The 12366-nt window shown below is 31.7% G+C and overlaps 1 protein-coding gene and 1 pseudogene across 1 annotated transcript; one reads left to right on the forward strand and one right to left on the reverse strand.

The window, feature by feature from the left end:
- Positions 1 to 2213: 2213 nt before the first annotated feature.
- Positions 2214 to 2795, reverse strand: LOC120192669 (annotated as a pseudogene).
- A 5320-nt stretch (positions 2796 to 8115) lies between these two features.
- LOC120192668 lies at positions 8116 to 11067 on the forward strand. Its single transcript, XM_039195411.1, has 4 exons — positions 8116 to 8294; positions 8389 to 8475; positions 9360 to 10019; positions 10483 to 11067. Exons 3-4 carry the CDS (start codon positions 9375 to 9377, stop codon positions 11029 to 11031), a joined length of 1194 nt encoding a protein of 397 aa, XP_039051342.1. The 5' UTR covers positions 8116 to 8294; positions 8389 to 8475; positions 9360 to 9374; the 3' UTR covers positions 11032 to 11067.
- Positions 11068 to 12366: the final 1299 nt, after the last annotated feature.

A 12366-nucleotide genomic window follows, 5' to 3' on the forward strand; every position in this document is an offset into this window, starting at 1 on the left:
TGAATAAAATTCAATAAAAACGTCAACTTTATTGATTTATTTTTTGTGTGATATTATTTTTTAACAGTTAATAATGTTTATTGACTTTTAATATTAATTATTTAAAAATATTAAAATATTAAAATAAATTTTAATTACAATTGATAGATCAAATGAATTATTATTCATTTTTTTAAAAATCAATAAAAATTCAATAAAAAAGAATTAAAAGTGAATAAAATTCAATACAAAAAACATATAAAGTCAATTTTTTCTTCAAAAATATATAAAATTTATAATTTTTTAAATTATAAAATATTTATTATCATCATCATCATCATCATTTTGAAGAAGAAAAAATACTAGTTATAAAACTTTTATAAAATTATTCATATTTTAAAATATTTACCCTCAAAGTTTTTTTTATACTAGATTATACGTATTCTGTAATTTTATACAAAAATTAAATTTATCGAGTTATAAAATAATTTGCAAAAGAATATTTAAAGATTTTAATATAGAAAGTTTTTTTCCACACACAAAAAATAAATAAATAAAATTGACGTTTTTACACAAATATCACCCTAACAAAAATTTATTACACATTAATCACCATTTCAAAAATATTTACAAAATTAACATTCAATTTTTTACACGTTTCACAAAACGCAGGAGCACGCCTTACCCCACGTAGTGTAAAACGCACCATAAGTACACATCTTTCTATAAAAAATGTTAGATCGAGAAATAAAATCTGAACGGTGTCTGACGGGAAATAAAAAAAAGATTAGGTGATTTTTTGGGAAATTCACAAAAAAAAAAAAAAAAAAGTCGTCCACGTCACCTGCTTAAAAGCAATGCACCTAATTTAACAAACACTCTGACATCACAAGATACCTCAATCCCTTTGTACGGACTGCATCAATTCATATCCAACTGCGTGACGTTGAGAGCTGCCCTCTCTTATTTCTTATTCATTAATAATACATAAAATTCACGCCCTATATAAAAAAAAATTGCATTTTTATACAAATATCACTCTAACATAAATTAATTACATATCAGGCGCTAGTTTAAAAATATTTATAAAACTAACATCTGAGTTTTTTACACGTTTAACAATGCGAGGTTCAGGGAACGTGTCTTACCCTACGTGACGTAAGGTGCGGTGCAGGGGACGCACATTCCTGCAATGGGTGTTAAATTAGAAAATAAAGTTTGAACAGTGCCTGACAGGAAATAAATGATTTTAAGAGTAATTTTTCGGGAAAATCGCCCCATTTTCATGTGTTATGTTTAAAAGAAAATACAGTCACGAATCATAATTAATTAAATTATAAGTAGCTTTTAGAAATATTTTACTAGATAATTTTGTATTTTATAATATAGGTCTTCATTTTCGTGACAATCGAAATTTTATTTTAAAATTTGAATAATTTAAGTTTGATTTGATTGATATATATAATCACTTAAAATTTTATTTGAAATATCTTAAATTAAAATATGAATATCGATTCTCCTCATGTTAATAACAATAAAAGTAAGGAAATAAAAGTTTAGATTAGACTTACGAGGGACCATGTTGTTTAATATACATGACAGGCAACTATTAGCAACAAATAGGTGTGGAAGAAAGCTGACTCGACTTCACATATAACTTATTCGAAATGGGGTGAAGAACATTGAATATATCTATTGAGATAAATATTATTTCAATATTATAGTGAATTTCTTCTATTTATCTCTGTTTCTTTCCTTTTAGAAATTTTTACAAAATTCGTGTCTCATTTTTATTATGTAATCGTTTGTTTAACTGGTCTAAATTGATAACACTAAGAGTATCACCATTAAAATGATGATATGAATTTTCTATTTTATTGTTTAACCACACATTTAATATCATATGAAAAATTAATCAACCATGTGTAGATTATCTTAATTAAAATTTTATACAATAAATGAAGGTGTTGTCTTGGACCTATTAATAACATTATAAAAAGTAGGTAATCAAATTATGTCAAAATAAAATGGAAGTATTAAATCCCGAGCTTTAGTATAGTATAGGGATAGAAACCATAATAGCTTGGATTAAGTTTGTAGGGTTAAACAGTTGTATAGGTGCTGAACTACATTTGCTTTTTTTTTTATAGTAAATTTCACAATTACCGAGTAAGATACATCATGCAGCACCAGTTTTTACATGTGGGGATGGTAGATATGAATGATTTACAAGCCGGGTTAAAACATATTTTAAACTCCAATCGGAGATTTCCAGTTGAGTAATTCTTCTATCACCTGCAATGCAATCCTATCTTCCTCTCCCATTAGGCTTCCACCTTCGATCTCATCCACCATAGTCGAAGACGACGATCCCGTCTTCTGATGTCACCGTATTAACCTTCTTATTATTATTATTCCCAAGCTCCACCTTCGTGACCCAATTCGAACTCGCCCGTGTCCCAGCACGTTTTTGCCACACCCCGATGTGAGCATTATCAGTGTCAAGACTAAGACAAGTCCAAGAAGGAGATTAGTGTTTGCAACACTTTTTGAGCTTAGCATTCAAAAGGTCGAAAAGTGCCTTAGGAGGCAATGGAGACTCCTCATCAGCAGCATCACATGCATTTGTGTGAGTCTTGGGGAAATTGGTCTTTGCATTTTGGCCATTTATCAAGATAGCAGCTTGGTCGTACGCTCTGGCAGCCGCCTCGGCCGTCTCGAATGTCCCTAGCCATACCCTCCTCTTCCTGCAAACATCTGAAACACTGTAAAATAACAGACAAAACACATACATATGTGTGTGTGTGGTAATAAATGTAATGGCGAATTTCAGAAACCCAAGAGCCCCACTGACGCTGCCGGACACCTCTGAACTTCTTTGATTGTACCATGTTACTTGATGGAGAAGAGAAAGACGTGTTAATTAAGAGAAGTGTGCAGAGATATCATAAAAATGGAAGTCGTGTGGTTTGGGCAATAGTTTTTAAGAGGGGGATGAGATGTGGTGTTTTGCCGTATAAGAGGGATAAAAGGTTATTTATGAGCTGTCTTGATTGGGGATGGACATGGATTAAGTTGGGTCTAGTTTTTTATCAATTTAATTTGATTCGAAAAATATACACTTGAAACTTAAAATTTGATTTAATTTGAGTTTATGGTGATTTTACTTGATTCGAAATTTGGGTTTAAGATGACTTTACCCAATTTAAAAACTCGACCTTCTTTTGAATAAAACTTGCACTCAATTCGATCCGACCCGTCGAACATATATATATAATTTTTAATTGCATTTGATAAAATAAAGATCTAATTGAAAAAAGATAATATATAAAAGGATATTATATGAGATATAATTACATTATTTTTTAAGTCGTTTATTTTTCACTCTAAATTTAAACTCGACCCGAACTCGAATTCATAATGTAAAATATTCAACCCGACCTGAACCTATTTTTTTAAGAAAGCTCTACCCAATAAAGTCAAGTAAGGACAGAATCCATCGAATTTTTGGTGTATTTAGTGGAAAAGTCCCCGAGTAATAAGTACTTTGCAATTAAGAATTTCACCTACACACATCCATGAAAGAATTAGGCTCGTAATCATTGAGGGAGTTAACAATTTTAGATTGTAATGTTAGAATATAAAAAATTAATATATAATACTTTTTCAAAGTAAAGATAATATTTTGTTGGAGTCATTTTATTTTATATAAAATTTATAGTAAAAATTAAAGAAAATAGAGTGCCACCTCACTTCCCTTTCTTTCATGTGGCTCCGGGCTTGTATTCGTAACCAACAAAGAAAGAAAAATAATAATATTAATATTTTTTTTTTACAATTCACTTCCACTATGATAGTATAAGTACAATAATGTTCCCTTTCTTATATTGCCCCTTAAATTATAGGATGGTAAGGATAGTGTGGCGGTTATATCATTATTATTATATAAGTATATAACCAGGGACTTAGCTATGATTAAAATTTACATGGGTTAAAATATTGAAACTTTTTTAAAAATATAATGATTTATTAGGTATTTAAACTTAAAAATCAGAAAACAATACCTATTTGTCTAATATTTAACTTAGAATGACCTAAAATGTTATTAGACCAAAAAAAATTGAGAATATGAGATTATCTATATTTAGTTCAGTCTCTATTTAATTAAATATTTAACAAATTTTTATTTTTATTTTGAATATTTATTTTTTACATGAAACACAATAATAATAGACCAAAATTTATCGAATATAACAAACATCACATTAGTTATAAGGGTAAAGAATATAAATTGTCCCTGACTAAGAGTTCTATTTTGTTGAGTTATCCAATTATTAAAAGTTATAAAATGGTATTTCACTTATAGGGTATTGTTTTGTTTAGTCCTTAAGCAATTAAAAATTACAAAATAGTCACTTGACTAAACATATATTCCAAACTCGTCATTTTTCGTTAAAAAATTGGTGATTGTCTCAGTTGAACATTAACATGTTGATTGGGATATGATAAAATCTAATCTCAGAACTGTTTGAGCTATATTTCATGGATCGAATCTCTATTTACATTATATCATCAAGCGGTGCTTGAAAGATTATATTGTCGAGTTAGTGCTTAAAAGCACAATGGTGCTAGTATACATTCTCAAAATATGATTTTATCATATCCCAATTAACATGTTAACATCCAATTCAGACAACCATCAATCTTTTAACGGGAAAGGATGAGTTTGGTTCATATGAATAGTTTGGTGACCATTTTATAACTTTTAATAGTTGAGGGACTTAACAAAATAACACCTTATAGTTGATGGACTATTTTGTAACTTTTAATAACAGGGGCTCAATAAAACATTATCCGATAATTGGGGGACTATTTATCTACTTTACCCTAGTTATGATTGAGAATAGATTTAGAGTTTAATTTTAGAAAATCTTTTCTTTTCTCTTATCAAAATGAAAAGTTAAATTTCAAATGTTTGAGGCCTAGAGCATAATTAGACCTTTCTTGAAGGTGAAGATTTTACTCGCAGGCCTTCTTTTTTGGGTCCAAACAACAGATTACAGAGGCTTGGAAATAAGATGTCCGAGACATAGGCTGAACTTCGAGAACCAATAAGGTTGCCGAATTTCATTGTTCTATTTCTAATTTAAGGTCTAAGAAGCATACACCTTTAATTTGTATTAATTTATATTTTAAAACATGATTTTTTTTAAAAAATTAAATTATATATATGTTCATTATTAATTTATATGTTTATGCATTATAATTATTGATATTATTTCTATTTCGATTTAAAATCAATTTGATTTATATAAATTATAATGTTTGGTATTAATTTTATTCGAATTAATCTAATTTATTAAATTTTAACTGGTTTTGTATTATAAATAATATGTATATATATGGATTTAAAGAATATTATATTGAACTTAGCTTAGAAATATATCTTTATGTACTTTATTTAATGTAGTTATTTATATAAGAACCAATAATTGATTGACCTCATTTGTTTAATCAGCATCTTTGATCGAACTGAAATTAAATAAATTATTTTTGATTTAATTGATTAATTAAAATTTTGTAGAGTTTTGTTAAATTTTAAATTTAAATAATTTTTATTCATTCAATATAATTAAAAAGTTAGTTTTTAATTTTTTTTCGTTGCATGTCTCAATTGATTGTAAATAGCATCAGAATATTTATCTTAACCGTATATTAAAACTTCCGCAAATATTTCCCATGTAAAATCAAAAATACTTTATTTTCTTTAAAAAAAAATTTGTTAGAGAGGAACCAAAAGAAAATAAAAGAAGCACGCTTCGTAGTAAGCATAAACACAGTGACTCTGTGAGTTGGTACGTGATTGCACGTGGGAGAGGCACAGAGAGAGAGAGAGAGAGAGAGAGAGAGGAGACGACAACTCGAATGGAAAAAACCACCGAAACGACGCCGTCCTACTCAATGCAAAAACGGGCAGCAACCGAGCGCGGCGCCGGCGGGAAACTAAGGAGGCAACCGCCGCGTCGACCACCGGTAACACCCTACGCCCGCCCTCAGCAGAATCAATCCCTACGCGGCCGCTTACTCTCCAAACTTGTTGATCCCGCTTGCCGTCTCATAGCCGGCGGGGCCACTAGGATCTTACCCTCTTTCTTCAAATCCTTCAGCACCGAATCTCTCCCGCCGCCAGAACCTCAAGCTCATGGTTAGTTATTTTTATTTTGAGAAACCACATCTCTGTTGAAACTTCTCTATTCTTAGGGATTAATTTGGGTTCCTTAGGGTTTTAGAGGTACTTATTATTTTAGGTGAAAGGAGTAGGAGAATTTTTAATGATTTCCTTTCTATCCGTATATTTGTTATTAAATGTTGAATTGTTGTCATTTGTCGTTGAAGTTTGGTATTTCTGTTGAAACAGTTCAGTTAGATGGGGATATAGAAGAATATGCTAATGAAGAAGACCAAAAATTTCAACTGTAAGTGTTCCTATTTTCTGTTTAAATTTTGGCAAATCATATTTTACTTGCTCTATTTAATTGAAAATTTGTTAATTTTGAGGTTTTCTTGATGGCCTGGCTTGAGTAAGTATTTTTGCATTCCATTTCTAGTTTGTTGAAGCCCAAACCGCTGGTACTAGTAGACCAACTGATGGACCAAAGGCTGTTGTGACTGTGCTGAAAATAGAAAAGACAACCAAGGTGACACTAATGGTGATGGGATTTCAGAAATTGAGAAGCTAGTGAAGGGGAAAACATTTTCGAGGTGGCTTGTTTTTGTTGTTGTCACTTATACGTGCTATGTGTTCATAAATTGTAAACTTCCTTATTTCTGCCAAGCATTGCTGGTATATTTGTCAGAGCGTCAATTATAGCCATATCCCAACTCCCAGCCAATACAAATGAGCTTGGTTTTGATATTAATGATTCATTCATATTCTTACATCCATGCTTGTCTCTATCTTTCAGGTGATCATTTAGTTGGTGCAAAGAGTTAACTATCGGTTTTGATATTAATGATTCATTCATATTCTTACATCCATGCTTGTCTCTATCTTTCAGGTGATCATTTAGTTGGTGCAAAGAGTTAACTATCTAATGTGTTTTAACATTTATATATATATCCAGGGATGAAATCAATCGTCTGATTGGGATTATAAATTCAAATTCTGTTGATGTACCTAAAGTTAATCAAGAAAGTAAGGATTTAATCCTGTCTACTGGAAGACCCAAGGGACCTATAGTTACTACAAACATGAGAAGGCCATCCGAAGAAAAAAAGGATGATCTGAATAAAGCTGTCAGGGATTTGGCAACCCCACTTCCTAAGCCAACTGTGAGTGAATATCAGTATTCAAACTCTGTACTCAGTTTTGAGTGTTTAACAAACATGGACTACAAAGAAATCATTCATATTGGGAAACAAAAGAACAAGAAAATCTAAGAAAATCATGCATATTGGGCAATAAATGATAAAGAAAAAAATTGCATGTTTTGTCAGAGAAACTGGACAGCTTTGGAGTTTATTACCTGAATTTTATATTTTAGCCCTATCTTTTTCATTATACACATAAATACTTACAAAACAAACTATACATGTTGTGCCTTACTTCAATCTAGTGTTGTATTTTTGCACTTTGCGCCTCAAACATTATAAGAGTTATTGTGCCTGGGGTGTGCCTGGTTAGGTTCTTGGAAGTAAATTTAATGGTTACTCCAGCTCTTGGTTGGGAAGAGGAAGGTTGGTTACGATGAACCTTGTGAGAGCTGCCTGTATCAAAGGGTGGAAATTTTTCCTCCCATGGATAGAAGCTTATATATTTTAAAAAATCTCGTCTTATTTCTCTCTCTGATACACGTGTGTGCTTGCACAAATGTGTTATTTTTCATGCCCATCATATATCAATGTACCTGTTCGGTTAGTTGCAATGCAATGAAATTTAATGTGCTTGTCTCTCTGATATATTTTATTTTCCCCGTCTATCTAAAATTCTATGAAATATTGCAGCTCCCAAACGAAACTGCGCCTTCACCAATTGAAATTGCAAAAGCATACATGGCAAACCGAACATCAGAAGTAAACCTAGGTTCAAAAAGTATCATATCGAAAGAAGAAAGACAAACAATGCTGGCCGATGATTTTGCATCAGAACCATTTGTCCATTTGCTTCCCCAAAGCCATTCACAGGTTGGCCAGGTTCCACGGTGCAGGATCAACGTGGTTACTTAACTCCTCAAAGTCAAAGAAGCAGATTCGGGCTTCATAATATTCCAAGAACCCCTTACTCCAGAACAATCTATTCCAAAACTAAATCCAAGGTGTGGAATTTTAAAATTTTGTTTTTTTCTTCCATAATGATTTACATTTGATGATTGTTAGAGCTTTTCTTTTTCTTGTTATTTGTTTAATCAGCTGGCTCTTGTACGAGACAAGAGTGACGGTTTCCTGAGTGGTTCATTCTCTCCCCTGCAGCGATCACAAACTCCTGCATATGGCCAGGTAATTTTTCATGATTAGTGGTTTTGATTTGAGGGTTCTACTGATCATCCTTCTAGTATGCTGCTAATGTATACCTACACATTAAAAGATAGTACATTATTTTTCTGATATACCTTTTGTACATTGAGAAAAAAAAGAGACATTTTAAATGAGGGATAATTATGTAAATATGTGCACTTTATTCTCCTCTTCCTCATTTCCTCCATCTTATTTTACCAATTTGGAATATTTGATTTTATGCATGAGGGTGGAAAATAATCATATTTCCTATTTTCTTTCCTTTCAATTCTCTTTCCTACGTAGCACACTTAGAATTTATTTTCTTTCCACTTTTCTACACTATCAAGTATATCCTTACGCTTTGCTTGGTGCATGCTTGCTAGGAAAGATATAAATGGGCAATGTCAGAAAAGTGTTTAATCCAACAGTTAAGCTACATGTTTGAAAGTGGTTACGAAACCTAATTATTAGATTAAAGTTTCCTTTCTTCATTCCTTAGGCTTTGCTTGGTGCATGCTTGCTAGGAAAGATATAAATGGGCAATGTCAGAAAAGTGTTTAATCAAACAGTTAAGCTACATGTTTGAAAGTGGTTACGAAACCTAATTATTAGATTAAAGTTTCCTTTCTTCATTCCACTATATCTTTCCTACCAAGCAAAGCCTTAGGCTAAAAATGTGCTCTTGACTTGAACATAGCCCTATCTGTGTGTGTGTGTGTGTGTGTTTAATTCAAAGCTGGACAGATCTGAAAGCTGAATAAAGTAATATTTATCATGGTGTAGCAACTAATGCTATTTGCAACTTGCTTTTGATAATTTGAATTCTTATCTGTACATCTATTTGACTTGAGTCGTTTGTTTGTTGATTGAACATTTGAGTGAAGTTGAGGAGCAATATAATGGATAATGGTCATGGATCTGTGGGACCCATTCACAGGGTTCGGCATAAGGACACTGCAGAAACTCCATCCAGAGGATCTGTTTATTCTCATTCATCATTGAATGGTTCTTTTCCAGTAGTAAATTCCAATATTTCCAAAGGTCTATCTCCTTCTATCAAGAGGAATATGGAACAAGGAGGCACTAGGAGCTCTTCAGTTTTCCAGCCGGTAGATAAAAATAGAATCTCTGAAATGGGTATGCCACCTGTTCATCCTCATTCCAGCCAGATGGTTAGGACAATATTGGATCACCTTGACCGAACTCTAGCGACTCCGAAGGAGAAGTCAGAGGAGTTAAAGATAGCTACTTCATGGAAAATAGCTCAGTCTTCGGATGCTAATGCTTCTGTTTTAACGGGGCACAACAGTATGCCAAATTTAGGACTTGATTATTCTAAAAGCAAGGATAAAATCAACAGTAGAAGCCCTGCTCCCTGGAATGAAAAGTCAGTTTTTATGGCTTCTCCAGAGAGTAACGTGAAGAAAACAAATTCTACTTCAGATTTAAAAGTTGATCGGACTGTTACAGTGTTAGGCAGTAATGCAGGGTCGACAATAGATAGTGGAAAAACTCAGGATTCACAAATGAAGACCGCACACAAGGTATTTTATTCATCCTATTATTATTATTCTGTGACCATGAATGATCTTATTAGGTCTTATGCATTCCCTACTAATGTATTATTCTCATGCCTTATTGCTTATCATTCTGCTAAGTACTTCCCTAGTAAGCATAAACTATATTTTGCTGAGAGGAAATTTAACAATTTCCCCCTGATATTTATTGAAGGCTTCTATATAGGAAATAATATATATCTTTTATTAACTGCCTTCTTGTACATATATTGACATCCAATTTCTAGCATTTTGTTTGAAAGTAAAAGATACATAACTTTTCTAGTTAATCAACTTTGAAATTTGTCGGGGTAACAAATCTGCATAATCATTATATGATGCAGGAGAATTAATCACTCCCTCTGTATCATTTGTCAATTTGCTTTGGTCTATTAGTTGCTTAAACTTTTATTACATCAAAGAATGGCATACTCATCAATTTATTGGACAGGATCTTCCAAAGTTCACTGGTGTTCAAGTGTTTGAGGCTGCCGCATCCGAGGATCTACAAAAGCCTTCATCAAATTCTTCAGGAAATAAACCCGTTTTGGCTTCTATTTCTGTCACCAAGCCTGAGCAAAGGTGGACGTTTACTTCGGATAATAGCACCAGTTTCACTTTCCCTTTTTCTGCATCTTTGGGTGTGTCTTCTGAGCCGCCAACACCAACCATCGTACCATCAATATTGGGTAGCAGTCAGCATCAACCCAAAGAGGAGCTTACAGGACCTACATATACATTTGGATTGAACAGATCTTCCTCTGCCGTTGTTTTTTCTTTCCCTTCGACAAGCAGTGCCCCAAACCACATCGATGCTTCAGATATTACCTTCAACTTTGGATCTGATGGGTCATCAAGAATATCTTTCAGTTCTATCGGAAAAAACACCACATTGCCATTGACACAGATATCCATATTCTTATTTTCCTACTGTAGCAAGTTGGACTCCAGATTTCATCAGGCAAAGAGTTGTCTAAAGCTGAAACTTGGTTGGATATAGTGTTAGAACATAGTGCTCCTTTGGTTATACTTCAAACTGTATTATGATTGGTTGGTTAGTTCATGAGGTTAAGGTTGTTTTAAAACTAACTGGGATTTTATCTTAGTTAAATTACAGAAGCATATCCTCCAGTAAAGCCAAGAAAAGCTTTGCGACAAATTTTGTACTTGGGTCTTTACCGGTGAAATGTGATTTACTCACACTTTCTAGAGGACTGTGTTGTTCCCATTTTTGGGTTTTGGATCTTCATATCTGCTTTCCAAGACAAGGAGAGGATGGACGTGGCACACTTGGTGTTCACACATTTCCATAATTTATGTCGACGCCACGGGAATCACATGTTCCCAACAAATAACGTATACTCTAATGCATCGCATATTTAATGATCACGTTATATCTTATTTATAATTAACATTAACATTGATATCGTTGTCATTAACGTTAACATAATGTATAACAATGATGATTTATTAATAAACTAACATTACTACAACTCAATCTTAACCTATCTATGATAATGATAAATTGATATTTGCATAATTTAATCGCAACATATACTTGATGATTATAAATGTCTATTAATACATAGTCTAAAGATTTAAAGAAATGACAAATTATCATGATAACAAAATAAATGTTATTTGATGAGACATCGTTAATTATACTCTAAGAAAAAAAAAATTTAGTACAAGAACAAATAAAATCATCTATCATTTTTCTTATGAAAAAAAGAATTAATTAAACAATCCAATTGAGATAAACCCCTTTTTAATTTAGTGGATATAGAAATAATGTATCAATTTTAAGTGATCTAAAAATCCTATGTTTGTAGAAGAAGATGAATCAAGACATAATGAAAAATATTATTATTTAATATTTATTTAAACAATTAAAACTTAAAATTTTATTTAAAAAATATTTTCTTTGATTTTTTACTCGACCCAACAAAATACAAAGTGTTAATAAAAAGGATAAATTACGCATTTAATACCTAAACTATTAGTTTTGGTTCGCTTTAGTACCTAAACTTTAAATTTTTTTCAAAATCATACCTAAAGTTTACTTTTTGTTTCATTTTATTACCCCGTCGTTAAAAAATTAACGTATTTAATACCTAATCTATCAATTTTGATATGTTTTAGTACCTAAATTTTCAATTTTTAAAAAAACTTATGTGTGATTTAGGTACTAAACCTATTTTTGTACCTAGGGTTTCATTTTTTCAAAACATAATAGCGGGATATTAAAATAAAACAAAAGCTAAATTTTAGGTTTTGAAAAAATTAAAAGTTTAAGTGCTAAAACAAATCAAAACTAGTAGTTTAGGTACTAAAT

The sequence above is a fragment of the Hibiscus syriacus genome, unplaced genomic scaffold (assembly GCF_006381635.1).
Source record: "Hibiscus syriacus cultivar Baekdansim isolate YM2019G1 unplaced genomic scaffold, ASM638163v2 tig00116976_pilon, whole genome shotgun sequence".
Taxonomy (NCBI): domain Eukaryota; kingdom Viridiplantae; phylum Streptophyta; class Magnoliopsida; order Malvales; family Malvaceae; genus Hibiscus; species Hibiscus syriacus.

Coding starts and splice junctions, on each gene's coding strand:
- LOC120192668 (XM_039195411.1), top strand. CDS start 9,375: ATGGATAATGGTCATGGATCTGTGGGACCCATTCACAGGGTTCGGCAT. Junction 10,020..10,482: donor AAATGAAGACCGCACACAAG/GTATTTTATTCA, acceptor TTTATTGGACAG/GATCTTCCAAAGTTCACTGG.